The 16,018-nt window shown below is 36.4% G+C and overlaps 1 protein-coding gene across 7 annotated transcripts in view; it reads right to left on the reverse strand.

Moving 5' to 3' along the window:
* Positions 1 to 16,018, reverse strand: part of CEP83 (centrosomal protein 83) — a 126,530-nt gene that overhangs the window by 26,815 nt on the left and 83,697 nt on the right. For all 7 annotated transcript variants that reach the window (XR_014326618.1, XM_082850834.1, XM_082850830.1 and 4 more), the window contains 3 exons: positions 11,067 to 11,318; positions 8,114 to 8,245; positions 1,254 to 1,368 (listed from right to left, as the gene is read on the reverse strand). Coding sequence is in view for 6 of the 7 variants with exons in the window: in XM_082850834.1 (XP_082706960.1) it covers positions 1,254 to 1,368; positions 8,114 to 8,245; positions 11,067 to 11,318 (499 nt within the window). In the remaining variant the exon portion in view is untranslated. The remainder of the gene's footprint in view (positions 1 to 1,253; positions 1,369 to 8,113; positions 8,246 to 11,066; positions 11,319 to 16,018) is intronic.

Here is a 16,018-nt window from a genome sequence, read left to right on the forward strand (position 1 = left end):
GAGAAAACTGTACTGTATTCAATGTTATTAAGAAGAAAAATTGCAATTAACAGCAAATATTCATAAGCTGATAAGACGAAAGAATATAGAAAGTAAGTCTCTCCAGATACACATCTCAAAGATCTTTACTTTGTTGGTAAACTTTTCTTAACGAAAAAGACTACTACTCAGACTTAATTTGTCATTTTATTAAGCACTCACACGAAAACACTTTAACAGAAGGTTATATACATTTACTCATTTGGATCGTGAGAGCTGGCGACATCAACCTGGGTAATATTGAAAGAGGTTTAAATACTTAACTTCTAAAAGGGTTCTGTAACCTAAATCCCACAGACAGCATCATCATAAAGCTAGCTGGAAAGCAGAGTGAATAAAATCACAGAAGCTTTTGAAACTTATCAGAACTGTTAGATATCTAATACAAATTGGACACTTTCAAGTTTGTCCAATGAATTCACAAATTTTCCTCGTAATGAAATGACAAGTATTTTGCATATGGAATAACTAAAACAAATTCATATCTAACTCAAAGTTTAAAAAGAATGCAAAACTGGATCTCAAACTCTTTAAGTTCCAAAGAAAATATGCTCCCTAACTCTATGAAAATCCGTGAGTCAACATCAAGTAGAAATTAATAATGAAAATAGTCATTCATCATAAGCTCTGTCTGAAACTGAAACTAGAGGCCAGTTCAACTAGAGACCAACTTCATGACAGCTGCAGGTCCAGGCAGCTTATTTAAGTACTTAATAAAAGTCAGAAATAATATAATTTCTGAGAAATCTTGATGAGAAGGACATTCTAAGACTAAATCGGAGTTTAAAAATAAGCTTAGGCTGAACTAGGCCCAATAACTGGCCTAGGGTCTACATAAAGAAAATTTTAAACTTAAAAACTGGACCTGGAACCCACTTATATATTCTTTAGATTTTAAATGGTCTGATATTAATAATCACATGATCTAAACAGATTTTAAGTTATATACCCAGGAAGTATGGAATCCTATCTATAAAGTTTCACTTAATTTATGTATTAATCAAATAACAATGATATAACCATAAGACTGTTTTTTTTAAAGTTACATCACAGAATGAACATTTAACATACAAATAAAAACAATACATATGTGTGCTCTAGAATTAAAATTCAATTAAGCTTAAAATTGGAAATAAACTTCAGTTTGATCTATTTTAGTAATTTGAATTTATATGTGAAAGTAACAGTAAAAAGCATGGGAAATCAAATATTACCATCCAGTTCACTTTGAATTTTATTCCTTTCTCTTTCTAGCTCACTCTTAGCTCTTGCTGCCTCCAGTTTGATGTCTGTTATTTCTAGTTTGTTTGAATGTTTAAGTTCTTTTACCTGTTGATAATTAGAAATTGAAATTACTATTGGTCATTTTCTTGCCACTAAATGCTAACCCAAAAACATTAGAAATTAGTAACCAAAAACATTAGCAGAGTATAGAGTATAAGCACCTTCCAGCAGGGAAGATGCTTCAGTTCCTGGAACAGTACTCAGCACCAAGAAAACAGTCTCTTCCTAACAGAATTGAGCCATTTCTTTCAATAGCAGGGTGGGGTCATCGGGTTTAATCTTGCCTTTAAAGGCTTAACTGCAAGTACCTAAAATCCAATAGTCAATGACTGAAACATCCTCAGGGAAAAAAAAAATTGAAACCTTCCTCTAAAAAAAACTGCTGGTGACAAAATGGCATTTTAGATATAAAGAACAGCATATAAAATGTTATAAAGGTAGAACGCCACCTGGTCTGCTTGGAAAACAATGAACAATGTGTCATAGATAGAGCAGAGGAAGATGTGAAAACTGTGGAGTGGCAGGGAATAAACTTTATATGCCATACAAAAGGGTTGTATATCCTCTTAGCTGCTGAAGGTGGCACAATCAACTTTGTTTCAGAAAGTTAACTCTAATTGCAAGTGTGCTGGATTAAGAAACTGAAAGTAAAGAAACCAATTAAGAGGCAAAGGACTAACAAAGGGGACAAGAAAGAATAATCTATTGAAGTTGGTGACTAAATAGTGTGTGTGTGTGTATGCTGGTAGTGGGATAAACAAGTACAAAATGTATGAATCTAATTTAAACCTTTATTGCCAAAACCTGATTCTTTTAAAGCCCCAAGGTGAATGTAACTAATTGTCAATATTTTCCATATAATTAACCACATACCAATCTCAGCTTTTCCCTGAGACATTCCTTTTGAAAGCTGAATAATTACAGTTCATAAGTGGTATTCCTTATGCTTCCCTCGTGGTGCAGTGGTTAAGAATCTGCCTGCCAATGCAGGGGACACGGGTTTGAGCCCTGGTCCGGGAAGATCCCTCATGCTGCGGAGCAACTAAGCCTGTGCGCCACAACTACTGAGCCTGCACTCTAGAGCCCGCAAGCCACAACTACTGAGCCCACGTGCCACAACTACTGAAGCCCGCGTGACCTACAGCCCATGCTCCACAACAAGAGAAGCCACTGAAATGAGAAGCCCGCACACCGCAACGCAGAGTAGCCCCTGCTCACCGCAACTAGAGAAAGCCCGCATGCAGCAACGATGACACAATGCAGCCAAAAATAAACAAAAAAATTTTTTAAAGTAGTATTCCTTTGTTCATTCAATAAATATTTATTGAGCACCTATTATGTGCCCTAGCACTGTCTTAGGAGCTGGGGATACAGCAGCAAACAAGAAAGCTTTGTCTCTCTAATCATCTGTACTACTCTCTTAACAGTTTCCATATCCCTGCCCTTTGGTGAGGTGCTTCTAAAATTAGGTACAGCACTATATAATGAGGATTTAACCAGTACGGATATAAAGGTTAGATGCATTCTGACATATTATACTAATGTATAAAACCATGAAATCAGAGGAGAAAATCACAAATATATACAAGCCAAATCTGTAAAATATAAGATGGTGGTAACAAGAGGGTAAAGGATAATTTACTTGAGTGCAATAAAAGGCTATAAAAACTAGAGATGGGAGTTAGAAATAAATCAGGAAGAGGTCCTAGAGCCAAAGAGGGTGAAGATGAGAGACAGAAGTGTCTTACTGGAGGAGACTCCATCTATGAAAGGTCTTGGAAACATAACAAGGTTTCCTGCAAATTCCTCACTTAAAGGAAACAAGAAAGTCAAGTACTGTGCTGCCTTTGTACTGCTAATAACCACACTAAGACACAAATTAACCTGTAGATTTTCAAATGACACAACACAAAATGAATACCTTGTGCTGACATCAGATTTGCATTTTTAAATCTTTCTGAAGTTCTTTTCTATGAAAGCAAGTCTCATTGAACAATGTTTACAAAGCAGCTTTGAAATACTTTCAGAGCAGCTAAAAAATTGTATTTATTTTAAAATTTAAACTTTCTATAGATTGGGTTTTTATAATTTCATGGACAGAATTTATAAATGCTTTAAAATTTGGAAGAAATACAACTACAATGAAAATCTACTTTCTATGACAAATGTAATCATAACCTGCTATTATACACTAACTGCAGAAGGTTTGAGTGACACAGCAGTTCATTAGCAAACCACATTGTAGCTGCTTTATATATGAGGTGGAAAATCAGAGCCATCTTATTTTGTAGAATCTTTCAACGAGAAGAACTACAAAATATATAAAAAAACATATTTCTTAATTCATTCACTGAGATTTACTGAAATGAGAAAACATGTTTCAATTAAACTATTATCAGTGAAACTGAAAGAACACTGATCGGAAGTCAAACGACAAGTCTATCTTCAGAACTACTTCTATTATTAAAGTAGTGGTATATGCTCAAGCAACATGCATTCAAATTAACTTATTTATGGACCCGGGTGAGTTTTTCTTTAGTGCCACATTTCTAAAATACTGAAATAATGAATGCACTCACACTAATAGTAATTAACTTCCAAAATGATATTAAAATTATTTTATTTATTAAAAATGGAAAAATGTATATGAATATTTATTAGATATGATGAATAAAAACACTTTCTATGAGTAATATGAACCAAATCCCAAATAGTTATAATAAAGTTTCTTTCTGCCTCTAGATTCCTAGTTCTTAACTTTTGTAATCAAGCATCAAAAATCCTAGGAAAACTAGGGATCTTTTCCTAAATAAAATGTACAATGTTAAAATGCTGCAAATAATTTGAAGAGATTTACAATCTTCTTAAGCTTCCGTGTGCCAAGCTACCCTGTTCTGCTTTTTTTTTTCCACAATATGTTTTCCATGTAGATTCTGGTCTTTACATTGTGAATTTGCTTTATGCTTTTGATACAACAGAAGTACTCAGAATATTAGCTAGTACTAATAAAACTTTAAGAAATGTAACAAAGTAGCAACAGTAAGCATTTTATAAGGGTTCAGAATCTGTTAATTACACACACACACACACACACACACACACACACACACACAAAGAAAACAATATACGTAAGCCAGAAATTCAAATAAAGTTGAAAAAATGTATTACTCAAGAAGCTCTTGATGTAAATTCCAAAGAGACAGTACTCAAACTGATCTTTTTCAAAGGTCTGAGATGGTATGACCTCTAAACTTAGCTAATAAGGTAATTCTGTGGGATGACTTCCTTAAAACTGTACATTTTATTGGAGTTCTAAAGCTCAAACACCTCATAACAGGAAGAATTTATCTCATTGAATATTAGATATCTTTAAGGTCATCATTTTTAGGCCATCTTTGGTAATACTTTTTAATCCAAGACACCGATAGTCACAATGACATAACTCTGTTCAAAAACCTAACAAACATTTACAAATTTGAATAACTTAGACAAATACACCCCAGGTGTTCCTCTGCATTGCAAACAACCGTTTGTGAGAATTGCAAAATGTGGATGAAAATTTCAAGTTGCAAAGATAACTGTGACAATGTTTGAAACATTATTTTAAAATTTAACCTTCCAATGAAATCTTTTTATATGCAAGATCTCAAATGAAAACTTGGTTTGTCTGAAGTTGGTGGGTGGTTTTTAATAAACCATTTATATGCATAATAATGCAAGTATGCCTTTAAAAAGACAGGCAACTCTTAGCAATGTGTGTTAATAAACATACAATCTGGAAGTGTAAAAGAGTATGTATTTGCCATAGAAAAAACTGGGTAGACTATCTCCCAAGGGTGGCATCTAATACATCTAATATTATGGCTTTGGCTTTTCAGGCACAGAAATCAAATTTTGTCACCACACTTAAAGACCACTCTCAAGGTTGAACTCACATTACTAAAGTTTACAAAGAGTGATCTATAAAACCAGAATGTCAGTTTATTAATTGCGAGAAAAAACTATAATGGAAACTAGAATACTCTAACTCTGAAGGACCAGTGCGTTCTCTCTCCCTGTAGACAAAATTACAGAGGAAATCACATAACAGAAAGCTGCTTAGGGCTCATGCAGTCAGAACAAAAGGAATGGGATGAATCGATTCTTTCATGGCCACAAACTAAAATAGATTGAGGTATTCCTTTCCACAGTAAGAATGATCTCTTCAATGGGACCAGAATACTCACACTCTGCCAACTAAAACTCTCTCTTGCCTCGGTCATAAACACTGTTTGACTGTGGACAAGGAATTTACGATGAATGCATTACTCCTCTAGATAAGTTCATATATTTCTACCAGGCTACAATAAATTCCCTCTGGTCTAGAAACCATTTTGTTTTTTAAGGTGATTTTACATAACTCTGCTCTGACAGAAATATAATACATGATCTCACTGATTCAGACATCAGTCTTATTTTCAAGTTCTTAGAGCTGACCCAAGTACTACTAATAATAGCTAATATTCAGGTGATTATATATTAGACCTTACACTAAGTGCTTTATGCATAATATCTCATTTAATCTCTGCCACACTCTATAAAGTAGGTATTAGTCTGTTTTATAAAGGAAAATGCTAAAGTCTTCAGAGAGAAATTAAATTGCCCAGGTCACACAGCTAGCAAGGGGAAGAAATGGAATTTGAATATGTCTGACTCCAGAGCTGATATTCACTGTGGTATTCTATAAAATACTTTCATCACTGCTATCCTACTTCTGGTTACTGGATTCCTTATATACATTGCATTTGAGGGGGAAAAAAACCTCTAAGTTCCTGGGAAAAAGGTGTTCAAACCATTATATTCTTTTAAAAATAACAAATGCAGGCTTCCCTGGTGGCGCAGTGGTTGAGAGTCCGCCTGACGATGCAGGGGACACAGGTTCGTGCCCCGGTCTGGGAAGATCCCATGTGCCGTGGAGAGGCTGGGCCCGTGAGCCATGGCCGCTGAGCCTACGCATCCGGAGCCTGTGCTCCGCAATGGGAGAGGCCACAACAGTGAGAGGCCCACGTACCGCAAAAAATAAATAAATAAAATAAAATAACAAATGCAGATCATGCTGCTGCTATTAATTTACTCATTTAACAAATATTTATTGTCTACTGTGTGCCAGCACTGTTCCAGGAGCCAGAGATACAACAGTAATAAAAGCAATGTCCCTGCTGTCTTGGAGCTTATATTTGAGGCAAAGGGAGTAGAAAAGACAAAAATAAACAAATATATCAGATGGTGTTAAGAGCTATGAAGAAATATAAAGCAGGTAAAAAAGATAGAGAGAATAAGGCAGAGGAAGAAGGAAGATGGTATTTTACAAAGTGAAGAAAAAAGAAGTCCTCTCTGATAAGGCAACATCAGAAATGGGTGAGGAGGGGCTTCCCTGGTGGTACAGTGGTTAAGAATCCACCTTCCACTTCAACTACGAATGTTGACTACAAACCATCGTAGTATTAACAGTACCTGCGACAGATATTTTCATATCATGTTACATTTTTTGTAGATATTTCAAAATATCATTAATACTTATCACTGCTTCAAAATTACAGTAATTTTTAAACTCATCATGAGATTTGGTTTTAATGCATTAATAAACATATTTCTGTATCAAAAAAACAAACAAACAAACAAAACACAGAATCCACCTGCCAATGCAGGGGTCACGGGTTCGATCCCTGGTCCGGGAAGATCCCACATGCTGTGGAGCAACTAAGCCTGTGCACCACAACTACTGAGCCTGCGCTCTAGAGCCTGTGAGCCACAACTGCTGAGCCTATGTGCCACAACTACTGAAGCCCACATGCCTAGAGCCCATGCTCCCCAACAAGAGAAACCACCTCAATGAGAAGCCTGCGCACCACAACGAAGAGTAGTCCCCGCTCGCCACAACTAGAGAAAAGCCCGCACGCAGCAACGAAGACCCAACGTGAGCAAAAATTAATTAATTAATTTAAAAAAAAGAGAAATGGGTGAGGAAGAAAGCTATATACATATGTGAGGGAAGACCATGCAAGGCGGGCAAGTGCAAAGGCTCTGAGGTAGAAGTAAGCTTGCTCAAAGAAGAGTGAGAAGGCCTGTGAGGCTAGAGCAAAGTGAACGGGAGGGAAAATGGACTATGACGGCTGAGCAAAGATTGCAGGGGCCAGATCACACAGAGCTCTGACAGGGTAGAGAGTAAAGAGACCAATTAGGAGGCTGTTGTAAAAACTGGACTAGAGTGGTCACAATGAAAGCCGTTAAGAATTGGTCAGGGGCTTCCCTGGTGGCGCAGTGGTTAAGAATCCGCCTGCCAATGCAGGGGACACAGGTTCAAGCCCTGGTCCGGGAAGTTCCCACACGCTGCAGAGCACTGAAGCCCGTGTGCCACAACTACTAAGCCTGCACTCTAGAGCCCCAAAGCCACAACTACTGAGTCCTCGTGCCCCAACTACTGAATCCCGTACGCCTAGAGCCCGTGCTCCGCAACAAGAGAAGCCACCGCAATGAGAAGCCCACGCACCGCAACGAAGAGTAGCCCCTGCTCACCGCAAGTGGAGAAAGCACGCACGCAGCAAGGAAGACCCAACACAGCCAAAAATAAATAAATAAATTAAAAAAAAAAAAAAAGAATTGGTCAGTTTCTACATGTATTTGGAAGGTAGAATAAGATCAAAAAAGAGACTTCAATGTAGGGAACTAAGCTACTGAAACACAAAATTCCTTTGTCATTATACAGTCTCAAGCATTCTAAAGAATAAAGCAAATACTTAAGACAACTTACTTTACTGGTCAATGTATTTATCTCCCGTTCAGCTTTATGCAATTTACTAATTAAAGTAGTGTTTTGTTCACTGCTTGATTGTAGCTCTTTTTCCAAGCGTTCAGCCTGTAGTTTCGCTGACTGTTTTTCAGCCTTTTATTAAAATAAAATATTTTAAAATTTGTTGACAATTTTTCAATTATATTAAAACAAAATAAACACTATTTAAATAAATGTAATAATCATACTACCCAAAATTATTCAAAACCTCAACAATATTAACATATACCGAAGTAACACAAGAGTTTTCACAAAGCAATTGGTAGAATTCAAATGCAAGATATTTGCTCCAGGAAATATGCAACAAAGTTATCTGGACAAACAACTTATCAACAGCCTCCACCAAGATAAAACCCATACACTTCTCTCATGAGAGAGAGAACCTAACACACTCACTTGATACCTATCTACTACTATTGTGGACATAATTCAAACAAGCATTTTGGTGGATTTCAAGTACACAGCAGATATGAAAAAGCATATTACAAGGTAGAGGGGAGGGCTTACGTGTAGTAGTAAGAAGTGAGAACTGAAAATCTAAAATCAATGGAGATTAGAAAACAATCCCCAAGAGATTAAAAATTCAAAATCCTCGACTAATCTGGAGCTTCTGGAAGTATGGGCAAAGAACTCAATAGCTCCTGAACTCATCACATAATATTCTTAATGAAGTAAGCTGTCAAGAAAATTTCCAGTTGGTAATACTCATAGTACTCTTTAATTAGAAAGGGAAAACTAAATGCTTTTTAAAAATACTTCTATTCAAAATAGTTAAAATGAAAACATTTTGCATTTAAAGGATAAGCTTCAGTTCTGCAACAGCTCATTTCCTATATATCTTAAATATGATAAGGAGTGTATTCAACAAATAATTCAGAAAAAAAAAAACCCTATTTTCCTCACATAAAAAATGATACCCTTCAGGCACAATGAAAGACAAAAAAAAAAAAAAATCAAAGAAAGCAGGCTACCTGTCATGTGCGTATTTTCATTTCATCTGACAAATGATAAAATGAAATACAGGCTCTTGTGAAAGAACCTCCCATCTTTTGTCATCATTCAACTGGTCCTGAAAATAATCACTCTAAATGACCTCAATGCAAAGTTTCACATTGAGATCACATACCATACTCAATCACAGTCATCCCACTGTCACTGTGTAAATACGTTAAGGACAGGATGATGGCAACATAAACACTTAATTCTGAACTGCCTCATGTCTAAGGTCCAATGATACTGACAATTTAAATTCAGGAAACCACTAAATACTGCCAGAAGCTTCATCCAAAAAATAAAAAGGTGACTTCTACTCTTCAAAACATATTAATGTACTTCTTGTACCAGTTTGCTGTCCAGAAAAAAATCACTACTTTGGATTTGGATATTGGATTTTAATTACAAACTAGGTGCACACTAATTTCCCTCCAGTTCAAATTACCTCACAACTATTCGGAAGAAAACAAAACATTTTGGACTGCTCAAAATAAAATTTTAAAAACTATCAAACTAGTATATTTGCTACACGTAAGACACTAAGGACTAGGAGGAATAAGCATTATCTCAATAAAACTGTAAAGGGGTCCAGAATATGCCACTGTGGAATAATTATTTGGAGCTGAAGGCTTTTGAGAATCAACAGACACAGGACAAAGTTTTTTCCTGAACTCCTCTTATCTGTCTAAAAGTAGAGCCTCTAAAAAGAATTTAAGTGTTAGAAGTCCCCTCCGCAGGGGTTTCATAACTAGGGAAGGCCACCTTCTATCACAGAAGACAAGAAGTCAACACCAGGATAAGAAAGCACCTACACAAACAACATCACAAAATTATCATATCTGCCATTTGTTTTCCTAAGGGCCCGTTTATCTTTCCTAAAAGTCATTTCTTTTCCTATAAGTGTCCTTTCTCCCCCTCTCTTTTCCTTATTAGAATGGTATACACGCCCCAAACTACTACTGCCTCTTTGAGTCACATTTTTCTGTGAACTCCTGTTTATGTACATGAATAAAAATCTATCTTTTCTCATGCTAATCTGTCTGTTGTCAGTTTAATTCACAACCCTTAAACTCTGAACCTAAGAGGGTAAAAGAAAAGTTTTTCCTCTCCAACAACAGAAACAAGAACTTTCATAGGAGAATACCTCTAGGAGTACCAGCTTAGCTCTGCCAGCTCTTTTCTTTCTCTAATGAACTCAGGGAAATAATTCAGTAAAGGCTTATATGCATTAGTAGCCAAGTTCAATTTTGTAACTCCGGCAAGAAGCTGTCATAATATAAGTATGGTATTTCTGTTGAAACAGGATTTACGATTTTAAGATCTTGAATCCCAGTGTAAGGAAATAACTAGAAAGAAATTGCTCTTTCTGGTTTGAGATGACTTTAGTCTTCAGAAACTCCATTTTTTTTTGAATTTTGCATATTCTACTCTGTGGCACTATAAAAGTTAAATCATTTCAGATAGGCAACGTGACTCCCAAAGAATAAATAATCCCCTTGTAAATATGGTAGCATAGCTATTGCTTATGAATCAAGAGCTTTCTTCTTTACAAAAAGTATATATACTCTTGGGATTCCACAAATGCGTCAGCATTAGATTGGTGAGCAGACATTTATGCCCTAAAAAATCAAAGGCTTGGGCTTCCCTGGTGGCGCAGTGGTTGAGAGTCCGCCTGCCAATGCAGGGGACACTGGTTCGTGCCCTGGTCCGGGAAGATCCCACATGCCGCGGAGCGGCTGGGCCCATGAGCCATGGCTGCTGAGCCTGTGCGTCTAGAGCCTATGCTCCGCAACGGGAGAGGCCACAACAGTGAGAGGCCCGCATATCGCAAAAAAAAAAAAAAAAAAAAAAAATCAAAGGCTTGTCAACTGCACTTTAAAGAAAGTACGCGATATCTACCGGGAAGCAATTAAAACCTTACCTCCAGGGATCTGACTGTAGCCTGCATCTCAGCCAACTGCCGCACCTGAATTCTCTGGACATTTTCTACCTGAGCACCAGAATTTTCTTTTTCAGCTCTCAATTCTGCTACTTCAGCCTCTAAACCTTTTAATTTCTGACACAAATGGACTTTTTCTCGAACAAGTTGCTCCACTCGTTTGCTGTCTCTTGTGGGATCAACACTAAGCAGCTGGTTATGTAGTTCTTCTTTATCTTTCTCCAGTCTTGCAATCTGATGACAATTTGAAAGAAAGCATACAACCTTAAATTATTGAATTTTCAGCCATGAACATGCTTTACAAGTCAGTAAATTAAAATGAATTAAAATTAAAAATTGTACAATATGAAAAAAAAGCTCAGGTGGTAAAATGAAGTACAAAGGAAAAAAATCCTAAAATGTCACATTCTTCATTCTGTACTTGGCATGACTCAAATGTGAGGGCAAGGACCTTGTCCTATTTTCCCTCCATCTCCCTGTGGTGCCTAGCACAGGGCTTCATCAGTTGCTGACTAAAATTCAAAATTATAAGTAATTATAAGTAATACTATAAAATAATAATTAAAAATATGTCAAGTATTTTTAAATTCATCAGAACATTATAGGGGTTTATGCAAGATCATATTGCATATAAATATTGATCATCTATGTATTATGCACTGTGCTAAGAACAGGAAAGTCAATCACCTCAGCTATCCTGCAAAAAAAAAAAAGAGAGTGTCTTTCAGAGTGGAAAGTTTTTACTTCAATGAAGTCTAACTTATTATTTCTTTCATGTGTCAAGTACCATATCTTGGCGGTGTATCTAAGTCATCACCAAACCCAAGGTCATCTAGGTTTTTCCCTACATTATCTTCTAGGAGTCTGATAATTTTAAGTTTTACATTTAGGTCTATAATCTATTTTGTGTTAATTTCTGGGAAGTTGTATGGTCTGTGTCCAGATCCACTTTTTTTTTTTTGCATTTGCATGTCTAGTTGTTTTAGCATCATTTGTTGAAAAGATAATTTTTCTCTACTCTGCCTTTTCTCCTCTGTCAAAGAACAGATGATGCTATTTCTATGGGTCTATTTCTCAACTCTCTGGTCTGTTCTATTAATCCGTTTGTCTGTTCTTTTGCCAACAGCACACTGTCTTGATTACCATAGCTTTATAGTCAGTCCTTCAACTCTGTTCTTCAATATTGTGCTGGCTATTCTGGGTCTTTTGCCGCTCTCTATAAGCTTTAGAATCAGTTTGCCAATATCCACAAAACTTGCTGGGGTTTTGATTGGGATTGTACTTAATCTACAGATTAAGCTGGGAAGCACAGACATCTTGGCAACATTAAGTCTTCCTCTCCATGAAGGTGAAATACCACTCCATTCATCCTTTGATTATGTTCATCAGATCTTCATTTAGATCTTCTACATATTTTTTTAAGTATTTCATTTGGAGGGGGTGCTAATGCAAATGATGTTTTTAATTTCAGATTCCACTTGTTGATTACTGTCATATAGGAAAGTGACTGCCATTTGTATATTAACCTTGTATCCTGCAACTCCACTGTAAAAGCTAGATTAGTTCCAGGAGTTTTTTATTGATTGTTTCAGATTTTCTGCACAATCATGTATCTATAAGCAAAGACAGCTCTATTTCTTCCTTCCAAATTTGTATGTCTTTTATTTCCTTTTCTTGTCTTATTGTATTAGCTAAGACTCCAGTACAATACTGAAAAGGAGTGGTTAAGAGGGGACATCCTTGCCTTGTTCCCTGATTTTAGTGGGACAGCTTCTGGTTTCACACCACTAAGTATGACGTTAGTTGTACTTTTTTTTATAGATGTTCTTTATCAAGTTGAGGTAGTTCCCCTCTAGTCCTAGTTTGCTGACAGTTTTATCATGAATGGGTGTTGGCTTTTATCAACAACTTTTTCTGTATCTATTGATATGATGATGTGATTTTTCTTCTTTGGCCTACTGATGTGATGAATTACATTAGTTCATTTTCTAATGTTGAACCAGCTTTGAACGCCTGAAATAAATCCTACTTGTTCATGATGCATTATTATTTTTATATTTTGTTGATTTCAATTTGCTAATATTTTGTTGAGGATTCTTTATTATTTTTTAAATTTATTTTATTTTACTTATTTTTGGCTGCATTGGGCCTTCGTTGCTGCACACGGGCTTGCTCTAGCTGTGTTGAGTGGGGGCTACTCTTCGCTGCGGTGTGCGGGCTTCTCATTTTGGTGGCTTCTCTTGTTACGGAGCACGGGCTCCAGTGGTTGTGGCTCCCAGGCCCTAGAGCACAGGCTCAGGAGTTGTGGCACACGGGCTTAGCTGCTCCACGGCATGTGGGATCTAACGATGTGGCATCGAGCATTCTTGCATCTTTGTTCATGGGAGAGTCTGGTCTATAGTCTTCTTGTAACGTCTTTGTTTGGATTAGGTATTAGGGTAATGCTGGCTTCATGGAATGAATTAAGAAGATTCCTTCTGATTCTATCTTTTGAAAGAAATTGTGAAGACGGGGTATAATTTCTTCCTTAAATGTTTGGTAGAATACAACTATGAACCCAGTCCTTTTATCCTGGATGTCAGACATTCTGAATTTTATTTTTATTTTATTTCATTTTAATGTTAGGTTCTTTTGTATTCCTTTAGGTACGTTTAAATCTTTGTTCTATTATTCAGTTAAGTTACTTAGGAATAGTTTGATCCTTTCAAATCTTTCTTTTACACTTGTTAGGCAGAACCAGAGTAGCCACTATTGTGGGGCTAATTTGGCCCTACTACTGAGATAAAATCCTTCTGACTCTTCTATGCAATGCACCATGCATTAGGTGGCCTTTCCACTCTGGTGGACATAAGATGAGGCAATCTCTCAGAGCTCATTTTATTTGTTTCCTTCTTTTAGGGATCACTGCCTAGTACGTACTACCTGTTTTCTAGTGTCTGAAAACCACAGCTTCCTATAATTTGTCCCAGTTTTTAGTCAGCACCTTAAGTTAAATTCAGTCCCTAAAACTCTACGATGGCCAGAAGCAGAAACCCCCAGACTACCTAGATTTGATTCCTGGCTCTACCACCTACTAGCTGTCCAACCTTGAACCAGTCTCTCAGTGCTTCATGAGTGTTTTCTCATTTATAAAATGGGGATAATGATTATCTAATCTCTAGGGTTGTTGACAAAATTCAAAGAATTATAAAGTGCTTCTCCCAGTAAATTAAATACAAATTTGTTTTCTTTCACTTCTTCAACTTCTGTAGCTTCTCACTTACAAATATGAAATCTATTTAAAAATATCTACGATATTTATTATGAAAATTAGTACTATGATTAATGCTGTCAGGTACTAATAGTGATAATACCATAAATTTGAATATTTACTATTTGTCAGGCATTATGGTAAACATTTTGCACATGAAATTTCAAGTTCCCTGATCTTTGTTTCTAAAGTCAAGTTAGCTTACCTTTTTATATTCCTATTATTCCAAGTTTCCCCTTTTCCCCTATACGTATTAGAACTGATTTTTCCTATATCAATGATGGAAAACAAAACCATTTTCTCATTTATTTACACTAAGAAGAAGGTAGCACTTAAATTATTTACAGATTTAAGTTCATATTTTAATCTAATTTTGGAAGATAACATCTCCTTTCCTTAAACTCCTTACTTTCTCCTAGTAAGAGAAAGACAGTACTAAGAACTTTCTCCCCATGACCATGTATTTGCCTCCAGACATAAATATGGAAAGATCAGACGATGGGATGCAAGAACTGTTGGGAAATGAGGTGATGTTCAGTGTCTTTAGATGAATTCTACTCAAACTGAACAAGAGAATAGGGATAATAAACATATGCCTTTTTCAAGCCCCGAGAGGTCATGAGTGTAGTAAAAGAAAGATAACTAACTGTGACTGATAGGAAAAGCTAGGGCAGAGAGCACCTGAAAGCAGAGCAGTCAGAATGATGGTGAGATGAAGATGGGGGATGCAGGCACTGTAATGAGATATGCCCTCAAAATACTTAGAGGATCTAAGTGCAGACCTGACACTGAAAACTCTAACATGCTCAAGTAAAGGACAAGATCATATACTCAAGAAATCTGAGCACGTGGAACTTTAAATAATGATAATAGCAACTACCATTTATTGAAGGCTTACTATGTGTGGTCTAAGCACTTTACACACATTAATTTATTAAATCCTCAAAACAACTCCATGAGATAGATACTACTGACAACACCATTTTATAGATGAGGACACTGATGCACAGAGAAGTTAAGTCCGTTCCCCATGTCATGCTAAATGAACATCTAAAATGTTTAAAATTTTACAGGCAAAAAGGTAAGTTTTTGAGATATTCAAAACTGCTTTCACAGAAAAGTTTAATGAGTAAAATTTCACAAAGCCCTTCTTAAAAGTTTGCTAAAATCAATTCCAGAGAATTCCAACTGTGAAGTAATTTAATTTTAATTTGGGAGACTTTTATCTATTGTAATGTATCAATAGTTCAGAGTAATCTGAGAAGGGTGTAAGTTAGAGAACTTGGAATATTTCAGATAACGGAACCCACCGGGACCTAAAGCAGCACTCCAGATAGAACTTCAAAACCTATCAGAACAAAAAAGAAGTGTTTTGAGAGATTTCATGATGTCTACCGACATACATGTCAGGATAAGGACCCAAAGAAGGAGCGCATTATCAAGTTCTGTGCTACCAGTGCTATAATGAAAAAACAGCATGTGGTAACAGGGACCCAAAGAAGTTCTCCTTCTTTGCCATAGGAAATTTGGCTTCTCACCAGCCCCATACAAGCCAAGGTAGAGCTCAGCCAGTTTGGAAAGCATGATGGAATAATCTCGGAGACCTGTCACTATGTACTGTGTCACTGACAGGTCTTCATATGATGCAGTGCTCACTGCCCTCTCTCAAGATCTTAGTATCTCC

The sequence above is a fragment of the Leucopleurus acutus genome (assembly GCF_964270905.1).
Source record: "Leucopleurus acutus genome assembly, chromosome: 11".
NCBI classification, from domain to species: Eukaryota; Metazoa; Chordata; class Mammalia; order Artiodactyla; family Delphinidae; genus Leucopleurus; species Leucopleurus acutus.